The sequence below is a fragment of the Siphateles boraxobius genome, unplaced genomic scaffold (genome assembly GCF_051911475.1).
Source record: "Siphateles boraxobius isolate OS27281-9 unplaced genomic scaffold, OSU_SipBor_1 77, whole genome shotgun sequence".
Classification (NCBI taxonomy): Eukaryota; Metazoa; Chordata; class Actinopteri; order Cypriniformes; family Leuciscidae; genus Siphateles; species Siphateles boraxobius.
Window position 1 is genome coordinate 24164106 of NW_027509205.1, and position 13809 is coordinate 24177914.

At 39.0% G+C, this 13809-nt stretch overlaps 1 protein-coding gene across 3 annotated transcripts in view; it reads right to left on the reverse strand.

Moving 5' to 3' along the window:
- The window catches only part of znhit6 (zinc finger HIT-type containing 6), a 59655-nt gene that overhangs the window by 17878 nt on the left and 27968 nt on the right, over positions 1–13809 (reverse strand). For all 3 annotated transcript variants that reach the window (XR_013198347.1, XR_013198346.1, XM_077218658.1), the window contains exons 6-7: positions 4069–4134; positions 3084–3164 (exon numbers count right to left, since the gene is read on the reverse strand). Coding sequence is in view for 1 of the 3 variants with exons in the window: in XM_077218658.1 (XP_077074773.1) it covers positions 3084–3164; positions 4069–4134 (147 nt within the window). In the remaining 2 variants the exon portion in view is untranslated. The remainder of the gene's footprint in view (positions 1–3083; positions 3165–4068; positions 4135–13809) is intronic.

The window sequence follows — 13809 nt, forward strand, 5'->3', positions numbered from 1 at the left end:
TAAAAAAATAAACTAATAAAACAAAATGATACGAATAAAGTGCAACACAAGCAATAACTGTTCTATGACAAAGATATCGCTTTCCTTATTCAAACAGATTTTTTCTCCCATGAATATATGATTAAACTGAAAAATGAAAGATGTATCATATGATTGGATATTTATATGAGCAATATCACTCTCATAGCCATGCAAAATGCCTCTATATCTATATCGGACGGGTTGCAGCATTCATTTAGTGTGAAAAGATTGTTTTATCAATAAAATTAAACAATGATTTCTCTCACATATATGGTTTTTAAATATTTCAAGTAGCTTTTTATAAATATGGGTTTTCCAGGACTTAAATAAAAAAAAAGTCAAATTCAAGTATTTTAAGCACCATAATTCAATATGTTAAAGGTGCAATGTGTAAAAATTTTTAGTATCTATTAACAGAAATGCAATATGACATCCATAACTATGTGTTCAGTGGTGTATAAAGAACTTACTTAATAAACTGTTATGTTTTTATTACCTTAGAATGAGACATTTATATCTCCATAACCGCGGGCATATGAAGGTCGAGATATTGTGACTAGGGCTGCAACTAACGATTATTTTGATAATCGATTAATCGGACGATTATTTTTTCGATTAATCGGATAGAAATTAAATTAGATTTTTTTTATTATAACTAAATAAAACCGTAAATCAGGGTATTTATGTGTAAAAGTGTACTTTAAAAAGTGCAAAAGCCACACATTGAGTTTTACTAATATCAATATTTGCATTGTTTTTAATGATAATTGCTGATGGCAAGTTGACAAACATGATTATTGTTAAAAAAATGATATCCAACATATTATGTTTTAACACAATTTTTGTTAAAACAAATTTACACAGACATGTTGTTCAGATGTGAATATCTGAACTAAAAACAAACTAAAAACATCTAAAATATATAATTCATTTAATTTTTATTTAAAATTAATTATATATAAGGAATATAAGGATAAAGAATATAATATATATTATATATATAATATATAAAAGAATATAATATAAGGATAAATTGATTAAATAAATATAGAAAGACTGAAAACAATTGTGTGAATGTAGAGCCGCAGTAGATCGCGTTTGAAAAACAATTAAAACTTAGTAGACAAATGCTATAAAAAGAGAACAGAATGGAGGTAACGTTACCCAGCAAGCTAACAGGCTTGAGTAAAGGACAGGAGAAATTATGCATTAGTGCACAAGCATTCGCTGAAAACCACTGAGTACAGTGACTAAAAAACAATATTTTACTGCTGCTGTTATTAACTGCCTTTATATTTAGTGCTTCGCTTTGTAAAGACCGTTTTAATTTAACCTATTTCTGCGGTAGCGCTATTTTAATCCATCACTTACGTTGCGAGCGAACTGATTGCACAACCTGATGCTCGAGACAAAATACAGACATCCCGGAAGTCCCGGGAGTCTCCCGCATATTGATTGCGGCTCCCTGATGCCCGCGAATTCGTTCAAACTCCCGAAATCTAGAGCGCGCAAGCAAGAGCGCGCATGCGAGACAGAAGAGACTGCTCCAAACCGTGTAGCGCGCGCGCTCGGCAGAGCGCCTGAGGGAGAGAGACCTTGCGTGTGTGTGCGTACCAGTAAACGCTCCTCGTGACGTAAGCAGACCAACTAATCGATAATGACATTCGTTGACAACGATTTTCATAATCGATTATAATCGATTTTATCGATTAGTTGTTGCAGCCCTAATTGTGACGTCATGTTTCTACCGTAGCCGAACGCGAACACACAGCGCTATAGAGCGCGTTTCCTCACTACCTTGAAAGAGAAGCAGCAGAACGCTAGAAGCTAGCCATAAACACCGTGAGTAGTGACTTTTCCCTTGTCAGTGGTGTAAAATATGTAGTTGGATTGTTTCATGTAACTTAGTTCTTCTCCCTCGCTGTGTTATGGCTTTGCTATGTGGGGATAAATGTGCTGGCTACGTTCGCGAGACAGCTGATTAGTACTCTTGTCATTGACCGTAAAACAGTATGTTACAAGAATCATCAACCCGTCGATCACGGTCGACAATTCGATCTTAGAAATATTTTAAGTCGATCGCGAAGAGTTTTCAAAGTAAGAGAAAAAAAGCCTATAGTGTGGAGTAAATGGTGTCTAGGGGATGAGCCCTTTGGGCTCACGCGGACGCGTCGAATTTAAACAAGGCTTTACGCTTTAACCTGCTCAGCCACAGTAACAGCTCATATTTAGCCAGCTGATTACTATTATTATATTATATATTATGACCCTTGATCCTCACCTGACTATGGCTTTGTAAACTTTATCCCTGATGTGGTTTATAATGGACTGTGGTACAGAAACAGTGACAATGTTACACACTCTTGGCTTACTCTGGCTATTCTCTGCTGTCTTAAGGCTGATTTATACTTCTGCGTCGGACCTACGCCGGAGCCTCTACGCTATACACTACGCGTTGGTTTTCATTTATTCTTTTGCGTCGTTGTCCGCGTTGACGCGCAATTACACATGCAGAGGGAGCATGTGAAACCCGAGGGAGGGGTTCTAGCAGACCAATCACAGCGCTTGCGTCCGCGTGGAATTGACGCATTGTTACATTTTTGGAGAGGTGCACGTCAGGGTACGCCGAAGAGTACGCGCGCTACGCAGACTACGACGTAGCTACGGCGTAGGTTTCACGCAGAAGTATAAATTGGGCTTCAGACGACGATATGTTTGTCCCGTTTTAGCCACCGTAGCTTCTTCGAATGGGAGGGGTGATCATTTGGCTGAGCCATTAGTGCAACTCGCGACCGAACCGCTAGATATCGCAAAAAAATCACACACCGCACCTTTAAATAATACAAATATACTTTATGCACTTAATCTCACTTTATTAACCAATGTTTTTGCTGCTGACCTTCGATGATCCAATTCAAACATGACAATAAACAAATGATTATTCTCAATTAACCGAGACAAGCATAAATCGTGATGATGATTAAAATACCATAAATCGTGCAGCTCTATGAACCTGTACATTTAAAGTCAGATAAATGTGGCATTGATTATGTTTGACATACTTTTGTCGTTTGACCGGATCTGATTCTGAAGGATGAATGTATTCGTTGAGAATCTGATCGAGCTGTTTGTCATCAGGAAACCTGAGGAAAGGGAAAATCAATGAATGAATAACAATTAAAATAAATATATTTACACACCCTGATCCTCATGATTTTGACGAAACATCATGCAGCTCTTGTCCATATAACAGTTCATAGTGACCAAAACACTGTTTTCTGAGTCGTGACATGAATTGAAACCCTCGTTTCATGGATTTGGAAACATAAAAAGGTCATTCTGATGGTCGAGAAAGTGAATTCTTACAATTTTTTTTATTTTTGTCTGAACTATCCCTTTAATAATGCTACTCATAACTATTGGCTTGTCTGTTTCCCCCGTTTGAATGTCTCTGATTCCATTAATGGTTAAGTTACATTTTAGTAATCAAAATGCATGTCTAATCAATTATGAAACCAATACAATTTAACAAAACGCATTACATTTTTCTTGAAAATCACATTTTTGGAGCCCTATGAAATCCCTTTTTATTTCACAAATTCTGTGTTTTCCGTTTAATTTTTTTTTGATTTCGTTCTAATGGTTTAATTATGTTAATAGTCAAAAAGTACGCCCAATCAACTGAATTCATAGAACAATTTAATAGTTTCATAAATTTTGTTACAGTAATAGGCCCTATGAAATGTTGTTTTTTGTTGCCGGTTTACATTTTTCTGGAGTTATGATATAATTCAAATTTATTATCAAAAAACGTTAAATGAAGGTAAAAAAACATTAACAATTTAATTAATCATTTAAAATGTAATCAAATAAAACATTAACAATTTGATTATATCTACAGCCCTACTTTTTTCAAATTCTTAGACATTATATTGTACATTACATTTGTATGACTGGATTCTGTGATTCACACCATTCAACGTCACCAACCGAAGCACCACCTAAATACTTTTAAAAATACCAAAACAGAAGAGGGGTGTCTCATACCTCTCTGAATAAACCGCATTGCTCTGAGGAAAATGGATCTTCAAATGCCAGTGGAAACGTCCTTCCCTGCAGGATTAAAAGCAAACAGATATTTCACAATTGAGTCATGGTTCCCAAAACACCATCTAGACCACATACTGCAATAAGCAGTCAAACCAAATTTTATTCAGACACTTTCAACATTTCTCACATTTTCTCAGTTTATTCGCTATAGTTTAAGAAATGGTAATAAAATATGAGTTATTAAATCAGTTGATATTTCACTGGTTTTGTCCGTCCTTCTGTTAGACTCTCACACATGAATTATGTTGAATATCTGTCAGCTGTTAAATTTAACCACACAATTAGATAATACCAGTTTAGCTCAACCAATCACCAAGCAATGCTTCATGTTGTTCAGTCTGTGGTGTAAAAAGGTGCATTAGTTATTAAAGAAAAACACTTCAGCAAAACATGATCAGCTCAAAGTGTCTGAATAATATTTGGTCCCAAATTGTTACTGGTATATATGTATACTGGGTATAATATGTCAAAGTTTACTTTATTTTGCTCTCCTCACTTACATAAATGAACTATAGTGTCCTGAACACACTAGTAAAAAACAAAATCAAAAATGATATCTGGTGTCTGAATAATTTTTGGTTTAAGTGTACGTCCCGATATAATCATTTGAAAATCAGATCTGAAATCATGGTCTCAATGTTCTAACAGAAAGTAAGTTATGATCCAAAAAAGTCAACAGCAAAGTTTTTCCAGTAATTAAACTCTTTGACAAAGCTGGACAGTCCAGACAGCATCACTATGTACAACAATAAACCAGTTCACATTATTCAGATTGCACATGTGTGGATCCAGGCCTGTCTGGCATCATGGTTAGTATTTACTGGAACAACAAGCTGGAGTGTCGCCAGTGTCTGACAGGCTAATGTTGCTAATGCCATCGAGAAGGTGCGAATCAATGCTGGGCATCATGGTTATGATGACGATAATTCAGTTGGCAGAAACCCCATGTTGAGTTGCAGAACTGGAGTACAGACAATAAAACGAAGGACTTCTTTACAAGATCCAAAGAACATGAAATAGCACTGTCCACTTCCACAGCTGCTGCTAAGAGTTCTACACTCAAGAACTCTTAATGCGACATGCACAAACCAGAAAACTTGGCTCTGTCAGCACGATCCTGGCAATATGAGGACGAATAGAAACCAAACCCAACCCCTGTGAGTCCTGTAATGAGCCGGGCAGGATCCCGCACTCACTGGAGCTGCTGTAGGGCACATGGGTGCCAAGAGCAAACTGAAGATGTCACACTGAGATTTATCCAATTCAGGTTGAAGTAATTTGCCTCAAGTTAAGGTTGCCAAACAACTTAACATCAATCGATCAATCAAATTTTGGTGCGACTTGCTGGACTATAAAGAGTTTTAAGACGGCGGACGGGTGGATTACTAGACGGCTGGATGGATGAATTGGTGGATGATTGGATGGATGGATGAGTTAGTGGATGGATGTCTGGGATGGATGGATGGATGTCAGGGATGGATGGATAAGTGGATGGATGAGTGGATGGATGGATCGATGTCTGGGATGGATGGATGGATAAGTGGATGGATGAGTGGATGGATGGATGGATGGATAAGTGGATGGATGGATGTCTGGGATGGATGGATGAGTGAGTGGGTGGGTGGATGTCTGGAATAGATGGATGAGTGAGTGGATGGATGTCTGGGATGGATGGATGATGTCTGGGATGGATGTCTGGGATGGATGGATGAGTGAGTGGATGGATGTCTGGGATGGATGGATGTCTGGGATGGATGGATGAGTGAGTGGGTGGATGTCTGGGATGGATGGATGTCTGGGATGGATGGATGAGTGAGTGGGTGGGTGGATGTCTGGAATAGATGGATGAGTGAGTGTATGGATGTCTGGGATGGATGGATGATGTCTGGGATGGATGAGTGGATGAGTGAGTGGATGTCTGGGATGGATGGATGGATGGATTATGTCTGGGATGGATGAATGGATGAGTGAGTGGATGTCTGGGATGGATGAGTGGATGTCTGGGATGGATGAGTGGATGTCTGGGATGGATGAGTGGATGTCTGGGATGGATGGATGATGTCTGGGATGGATGGATGAATGAGTGGATGTCTGGGATGGATGAGTGAGTGGATGGATGTCTGGGATGGATGGATGTCTGAGATGGATGAATGGATGAGTGAGTGGATGGATGTCTGGGATGGATGGATGGATAGACGAGTGGGATGGATGGATGTCTGGATGGATGGATGTATGGATGAGTGGATGGATGGATGTCTGGGATGGATGGATAGATGAGTGGATGGATGGATGGATGGATGTCTGGGATGGATGAATGGATAGATGAGTGGATGGATGGATGGATGTCTGGATGGATGGATAGATGAGTGGGATGGATGGATGTCTGGATGGATGGATAGATGAGTGGGATGGATGGATGGATGTCTGGGATGAATGGATGTCTGGGATGTATGGATGAGTGGATGGATGGATGGATGTCTGGGATGGATGGATAGATGAGTGGATGGATGGATGGATGTCTGGGATGGATGGATGGATAGATGAGTGGATGGGTGGATGGATGTCTGGGATGGATGGATGGATAGATGAGTGGATGGATAGATGGATGTCTGGGATGGATGGATAGATGAGTGGGATGGATGGATGGATGTCTGGATGGATGGATAGATGAGTGGGATGGATGGATGGATGTCTGGATGGATGGATAGATGAGTGGGATGGATGGATGGATGTCTGGGATGGATGGATGTCTGGGATGGATGGATGTCTGGGATGTATGGATGGATGGATGAGTGGATGGATGTCTGGGATGTATGGATGTCTGGATGGATGGATGTCTGGGATGGATGTATGGGATGGATGGATAGATGAGTGGATGGATGTATGGGATGGATGGATGGATAGATGAGTGGATGGATGGATGGCTAGATGAGTAGATGGATGGATGGCTAGATGAGTGGATGGATGGATGGATGGATTTCTGGGATGGATGGATGGATTTCTGGGATGGATAGATGAGTGGATGGATGGATAGATGAGTGGGATGGATGGATGGATGTCTGGATGGATGGATAGATGAGTGGGATGGATGGATGGATGTCTGGATGGATGGATAGATGAGTGGATGGATGGATGGATGTCTGGGATGGATGAATGGATAGATGAGTGGATGGATGGATGGATGTCTGGATGGATGGATAGATGAGTGGGATGGATGGATGTCTGGATGGATGGATAGATGAGTGGGATGGATGGATGGATGTCTGGGATGAATGGATGTCTGGGATGAATGGATGTCTGGGATGTATGGATGAGTGGATGGATGGATGGATGGATAGATGAGTGGATGGATGGATGGATGTCTGGGATGGATGGATGGATAGATGAGTGGATGGATGTCTGGGATGGATGGATGGATAGATGAGTGGATGGATAGATGGATGTCTGGGATGGATGGATAGATGAGTGGGATGGATGGATGGATGTCTGGATGGATGGATAGATGAGTGGGATGGATGGATGGATGTCTGGATGGATGGATAGATGAGTGGGATGGATGGATGGATGTCTGGGATGGATGGATGTCTGGGATGGATGGATGTCTGGGATGTATGGATGGATGGATGAGTGGATGGATGTCTGGGATGGATGTATGGGATGGATGGATAGATGAGTGGATGGATGGATGGATGTATGGGATGGATGGATGGATAGATGAGTGGATGGATGGATGTCTGGGATGGATGGATGGCTAGATGAGTGGATGGATGGATGGATGGATGGATTTCTGGGATGGATGGATAGATTTCTGGGATGGATAGATGAGTGGATGGATGGATGTCTGGGATGGATGGATTTCTGGGATGGATAGATGAGTGGATGGATGTCTGGGATGGATGGATGGATAGATGCTTTAATGTAGGATGTTTTAATTCCAAAAATGTAAATTGAGAAAACTTTGGAAATCTGAAATCAAGATAATTTGATCAATATTTTTAAGTGTATACAAGCCTAAATGAAACAAGACTTGGTTTAAAACGCTCAATTCATGTGGATTTATTTTATGATGCCTCTATGAAACTCACTAAGCTTTGAGTTAATAGACTTTCGATGGACAGAAACCTCTCAGTTTGCTTTAAAACGATCTCAATCTGTGTTTCGATGATGAACAAAGGTCTTAAATGTTCGGAAAAACAATTTATGGCTAAACAAACACTTTAATGGGACAAACTTTCTCCAGTTTAACATTTCACGAGTCAAACTGGGCCAAAGGTGAACGAAACTCTCAGCACTGACTTATTTGCTATAAACGTCACCAACCACATGACTAGAAGAAGAATCTTTGATATGCCCATCATCCGCTGACTCATCCGCTTCCACAAAACCCTGCGTGCCAATCCCAAGAATCTCGGCCAAGACTTGAGCACACACACACACACACACACACACACCAGATCCAGATGGCACTGTTACACAACCAGCCCCTCCAAAACACACACACTTCAGACGCAAGATCAGATATCAAGGCTCTGGCAGAAGAGTTTGGACAGGAACGGTGGTGTTTTCCAGCCTGGGGTGGGCAGCAGGTCAGGGCGAAGGATTGGGTTTGAGGAGAGCAGGGTTTACTTTCACAGGTGTAAAGATGTTCTGCTGCCCTCCAGGCAAAGGTATTTATGAGTTTGCACAGGCTTGGCGTCCCGTTAGAGATCAGGGTGGAAGGCGTGGTGGAAAAGTCCTGGAATACCAGGTGCGACGGCATTGTTACGCCTACAACAGCCAATGGAAACTTTTTTCTTTTCCCCCTAATGGAAAAAGCTTGACATCTTCCTCAACATTTTTTGGCTTCTTTTCCAGTAGAAATATCGAAACATACTTGAATAAAGATACTAGGATTAGAGATGCACCAATTTTGGTCAATACCGATATAACCGATAATTATTTATATTTGAAAGCTGATAACAACCGACATTAAACTGTGATTGAGGTCTTGCCCTTTCCTTATCGTTTTTCTTTCTTTCTTATTTTCATGCTCTCCATGAGTTTTTATTTTTTAGCAATTACCTGTTTTATCATGCAGCTTAAATATAAAGTGCATTACAAATTAAATGTATTATTATTATCATAATTAATAATCTAAATCCAAATTCTTATATCATTTTTGAGAGCCTGATTACAAAAACAAGAGTCTCACCATTACAATCCATGTCCAAAACAAACAACTATAATGATGTTCTCATTATGATTTTCTAGGGCTGCTCGATTATGGGAAAAAATCATAATCAGGATTATTTTGGTCAGTATTGAAATCACGATTATGTAACAAGATTATTTCACATTACTTTGGGAATGTGTTGTATTTATTAAAAAGACACCTTTCAACAATTTAAAAAAAAATCGAAATTTGAACATTTATTGTACTTTAACTGTTAAAATAAATAATACAATAGAAAATACTTCAATAAGTATTTTAATAATTCCCGCAGGTCCACAAATTATAATGCGGGAAATTCCCCTGCAAACATTGATTCACTTTAGCATGTAGATTGTATGAGTAGCCTAAATTAACCCACACAGATTATAAAATTAAATCAACCATTTTAAAACTTTCTCCAAGATGCAATTTCACAAACCACGCGAGTGTTCAGAGGTGCCGCGTCTTCTCTCTCTCTCTCTCTCTCTCTCTCTCTCTCTCTCTCTCTCTCTCTCTCTCTCTCAAAATGTGTTGGACAAGGCAAGCGTTGAAACTACACTCTCGCGTTTGGGAGTTGGGACATGACGGAATTGACCCTTGCACAATTGGGCCAGCATTGCATCATAACTAAACTAAAGTTGATCATTTTCACTTCTTTTTTAAAGGCACACTATGCAGGACTTCCGTTTTTGTCAAACAGCGCCCCCTAGAGTCGCTGTAGAGTACTTGTATTTAACGTTACTGTCGTAAATACCACTCAAGCAGAGCATCTCTGCACTTTATAATAATAAAGTAAACTACCGCGTTTTATGAATTATTACGTCTTTACATGATTGCAGCTAAATTACAAGTAAATAGCCTATAGCCTAGGCCAGCAATTCCCAAACTGTGGTCGGCGGACCACTAGTGGTCCGTGAGGGTACTGCAGGTGGTCCGTGGAAAGGCAAAATAAAATATAAAATAATATTTTTTTACCTTCATTTTACCAGGAAATTCCCATAAGAAAATAAAAGGTAAAATTAATATGTAGGCCTATATTGATATATAAATTTTTAATTAAATTTTCAAGTTATTGTGTGATTACTAAAATAGGCTAGTGGCGCTCGGCCGTGACGTTCAAGTTCAGTGCCGTAACATGGATCGGTGGATCATGTGTCACACATTGAGCGTGACAGTCACTCATTTCGGTCTTTTGTCACGCACTCCCGCCACACATTGTATTTCTCACGCTGTCACGCAGAAAAAATATTTATATTCTCTGGCCGCGCCGCTCTAACTATGGAACCGTCAGGAATCAAGCGCGTCTCCCCTGTTGTTGTTAGTCGAGCTACACAATAACCAATCAGAAAATAGAAAACGCAACAGCCAATGAAAAAAAAAAATTGTCATGAAACAACCCCATCTACACCTGGACTGTGTGTAGACATATTTTATTATCTGTATCATGAGGTGGCGCGCGAAAATTCTTGATTACAAATAGTGGTCCACACACACAAAAAGTTTGAGAACCCCTGGCCTAGGCCTACTGTATAATTTCATTTGTGTGTTTTGAGTGTAATGTAAACATTTCAAAATGCCAGATGACGAGACGGCCATCATTCAACCCGAAAAAAGTCATATAACCATTCCAACAACTCCGAAGCTGTTCAGTTATAAGCTTAAGCAGATTAAGCATTCGAGCTGAGAGAGTGTATGGCTTCGGGAGGGCGGATGTGCCTGTGTGTGTGTGTGTGTGTGTGTGTCATTCAGAACTCAAGACAAAATAAGAGTGTTCTTGCAAAACAGAACATGGCAAAATAATCGTTTTTACTCGATTGTACTATTTTGGTGATCGTTGGGAGACAAAATTGAAAACGAAATTCAATTAATTGCACAGCCCTAACCCATAACCAGTTTAAAACCATCATATTAAACAGTGCGCATCTTAAGTGTCTCGGCTGAAGGAAATTATTTATTATTATTTATTATCGGATTTAACATATCGGCCACATTTTGTTATCGGGCCGATAACGCTAACGTTAAAAACGATCACATATCGTCCGATACCGATACGGTGGCTGATACATCACGCATCCCTAACTAGGATCCGAAACATCATAGGAAAGGAGGTCTTGGTTTCTGAGAAATGGTTTCAATTAATTTAGTTTGTGCTTCAAATCAAAAAAAAAAAAAAAAAAAAAATCTGGGTCAGAAAAAAACTTTCTTTTGACCCCTTAAATTGGATCCATTTCTCAGAAAACGAGATTTTTATGGATATCGAGTAAATGTTTTGGATATTTCTGTTCAGAGAGACGCCAGCGGACAGGAAAAAGACGTGTACGATTTCTAAATCACCATAGACACCGGTTTTGTTTTCATAATAATGTTGGGATACAGAAGGATTCTTCAACGCTGAGGTCAAGTCGTTCATACACCTGTTGTAGGCCCTGGGCAAGGAAAAACCATAAAAAGGTGTGTTATCTTTCACAACACCTGGTTAGCCCTCAGCTAACCACAAGTCCAGATCTTTCCTCACTGTAAAGATTCGAGAGCTCAAACTGACCTTTAATTATGCAAAATACACTTTTACATGGTCTTTGAACATACAGTCAAACCAAAAATTAATCAGACACCAGATATCATTTTTTTTTAACTAGTGTGCGCAGGACACTATAGTTAATGTATGCAAGTGAGCATGGGATAATAAAGTAAGCTGTGACGTATTATACCCAAAAATTCTTCAGTAAAATATGAATCTGACACTTTGTTAAATTTTTTCTTTAATAACTAATGCACTTTTTTACACCACAGACTGAACAACTTTAATAACTCATATTTTATTACCATTTTCTAAACTATAGCAAATAAACTGAGATAATGTGAGAAATGTTTATGAATACATTTTGGTTTGACTGTAAAAGTGTCGGCAGTGTGACACAACCACCCTATAATGGTAAAAACCTTATTTAATATTCCCCATAAATCATAAGCTGTCTCAAAATGAGTCGTTCACATTCTCTATGAATAGTGACATCACAGTGTAACAGGTGCAGTTTCTTTTATATTAGACTTCAAATAAAATAATAGGCCTTTTTGATAATATTATTCTTGCAATGGAAGAAATCACTGCCGATTCTGAATTTGTAGGATACAGTTTAAATTTTACGTCTGCAGAAAAAAAAAAATTGCATAAAAATGAATAGCAGCAATGTTAACTTAGGAATAAAATTTTTTTTTTTTTTTTATAAAAATCAAGATTTCTTTTGCTTTTTTTCTTTCCGATTTTTCTTTTCTTTAATATTTTTTCAAGAAAAAATATTTCTATATATTTATATTTTATATTTATATTTTTTCAAGAAAAAATATTAAGGATAAATTATGTTTACAAGGGGACATTGTTATTACAGCAGTCAGTGCCAAACAACAGGCACACGAAATATAGATTAGACCTATTAAAGTTGCATAAAGTTATTCAGTCAGGATCCGTGAGTGTGTGTATTCGTGTGCACACTACTGTATATGGCAGAACACAGCACTGTGTTGTTTTTCGTATCTTCTTGCGCTTGAAGCATGGTTTATAAATCACATTAAAATGCACACACAGGAATAAATGAGCAAAATCAAAATTTTAATTTTATAACAAGTATTCGATTCCTGATGTCAAGTATCTGATTCCAGATTTGGAATCGATTTTCTATTTCCAACCCTTCTACACTCTAAAAAAAATTGGGTTATTTTTTCTACCCAAATCCTGGGTTTTGCCTTTTTGGTAAGTGTTTGGATAGTTTTTGTGTTACCAAGCTCCTGAGTCAAATGTAACAACCCAGTGATTGGGTAGTTTTTGTGTAACACAGATCATGGGTCAGACGTAACAACCCAGTGTTTGGGTAGTTTTTGTGTTACCAAGCTCCTGAGTCAGATGTAACAACCCAGTGATTGGGTAGTTTTTGTGTAACCCAGATCATGGGTCAGACGTAACAACCCAGTGTTTGGGTAGTTTTTGTGTTACCCAGATCCTGGGTCAGAGGTAACAATTCAATTTTTGGGTAGTTTTTGTGTTACCCAGATCCTGGGTCAGACGTAACAATCCAGTGTTTGGGTAGTTTTTGTGTAACCCCAGATCCTGGGTCAGTCGTAACAATCCAGTGTTTGGGTAGTTTTTGTGTAATCCAGATCCTGGGTCAGACGTAACAACCCAGTGTTTGGGTAGTTTTTGTGTTACCCAGATCCTGGGTCAGACCTAACAACCCAGTGTTTGGGTAGTTTTTGTGTAACCCAGATCCTGGGTCAGACGTAACAACCCAGTGTTTGGGTAGTTTTTGTGTTACCCAGATCCTGGGTCAGACGTAACAACCCAGTGTTTGGGTAGTTTTTGTGTTACCCAGATCCTGGGTCAGACCTAACAACCCAGTGTTTGGGTAGTTTTTGTGTAACCCAGATCCTGGGTCAGACGTAACAACCCAGTGTTTGGGTAGTTTTTGTGTTACCCAGATCCTGGGTCAGACGTA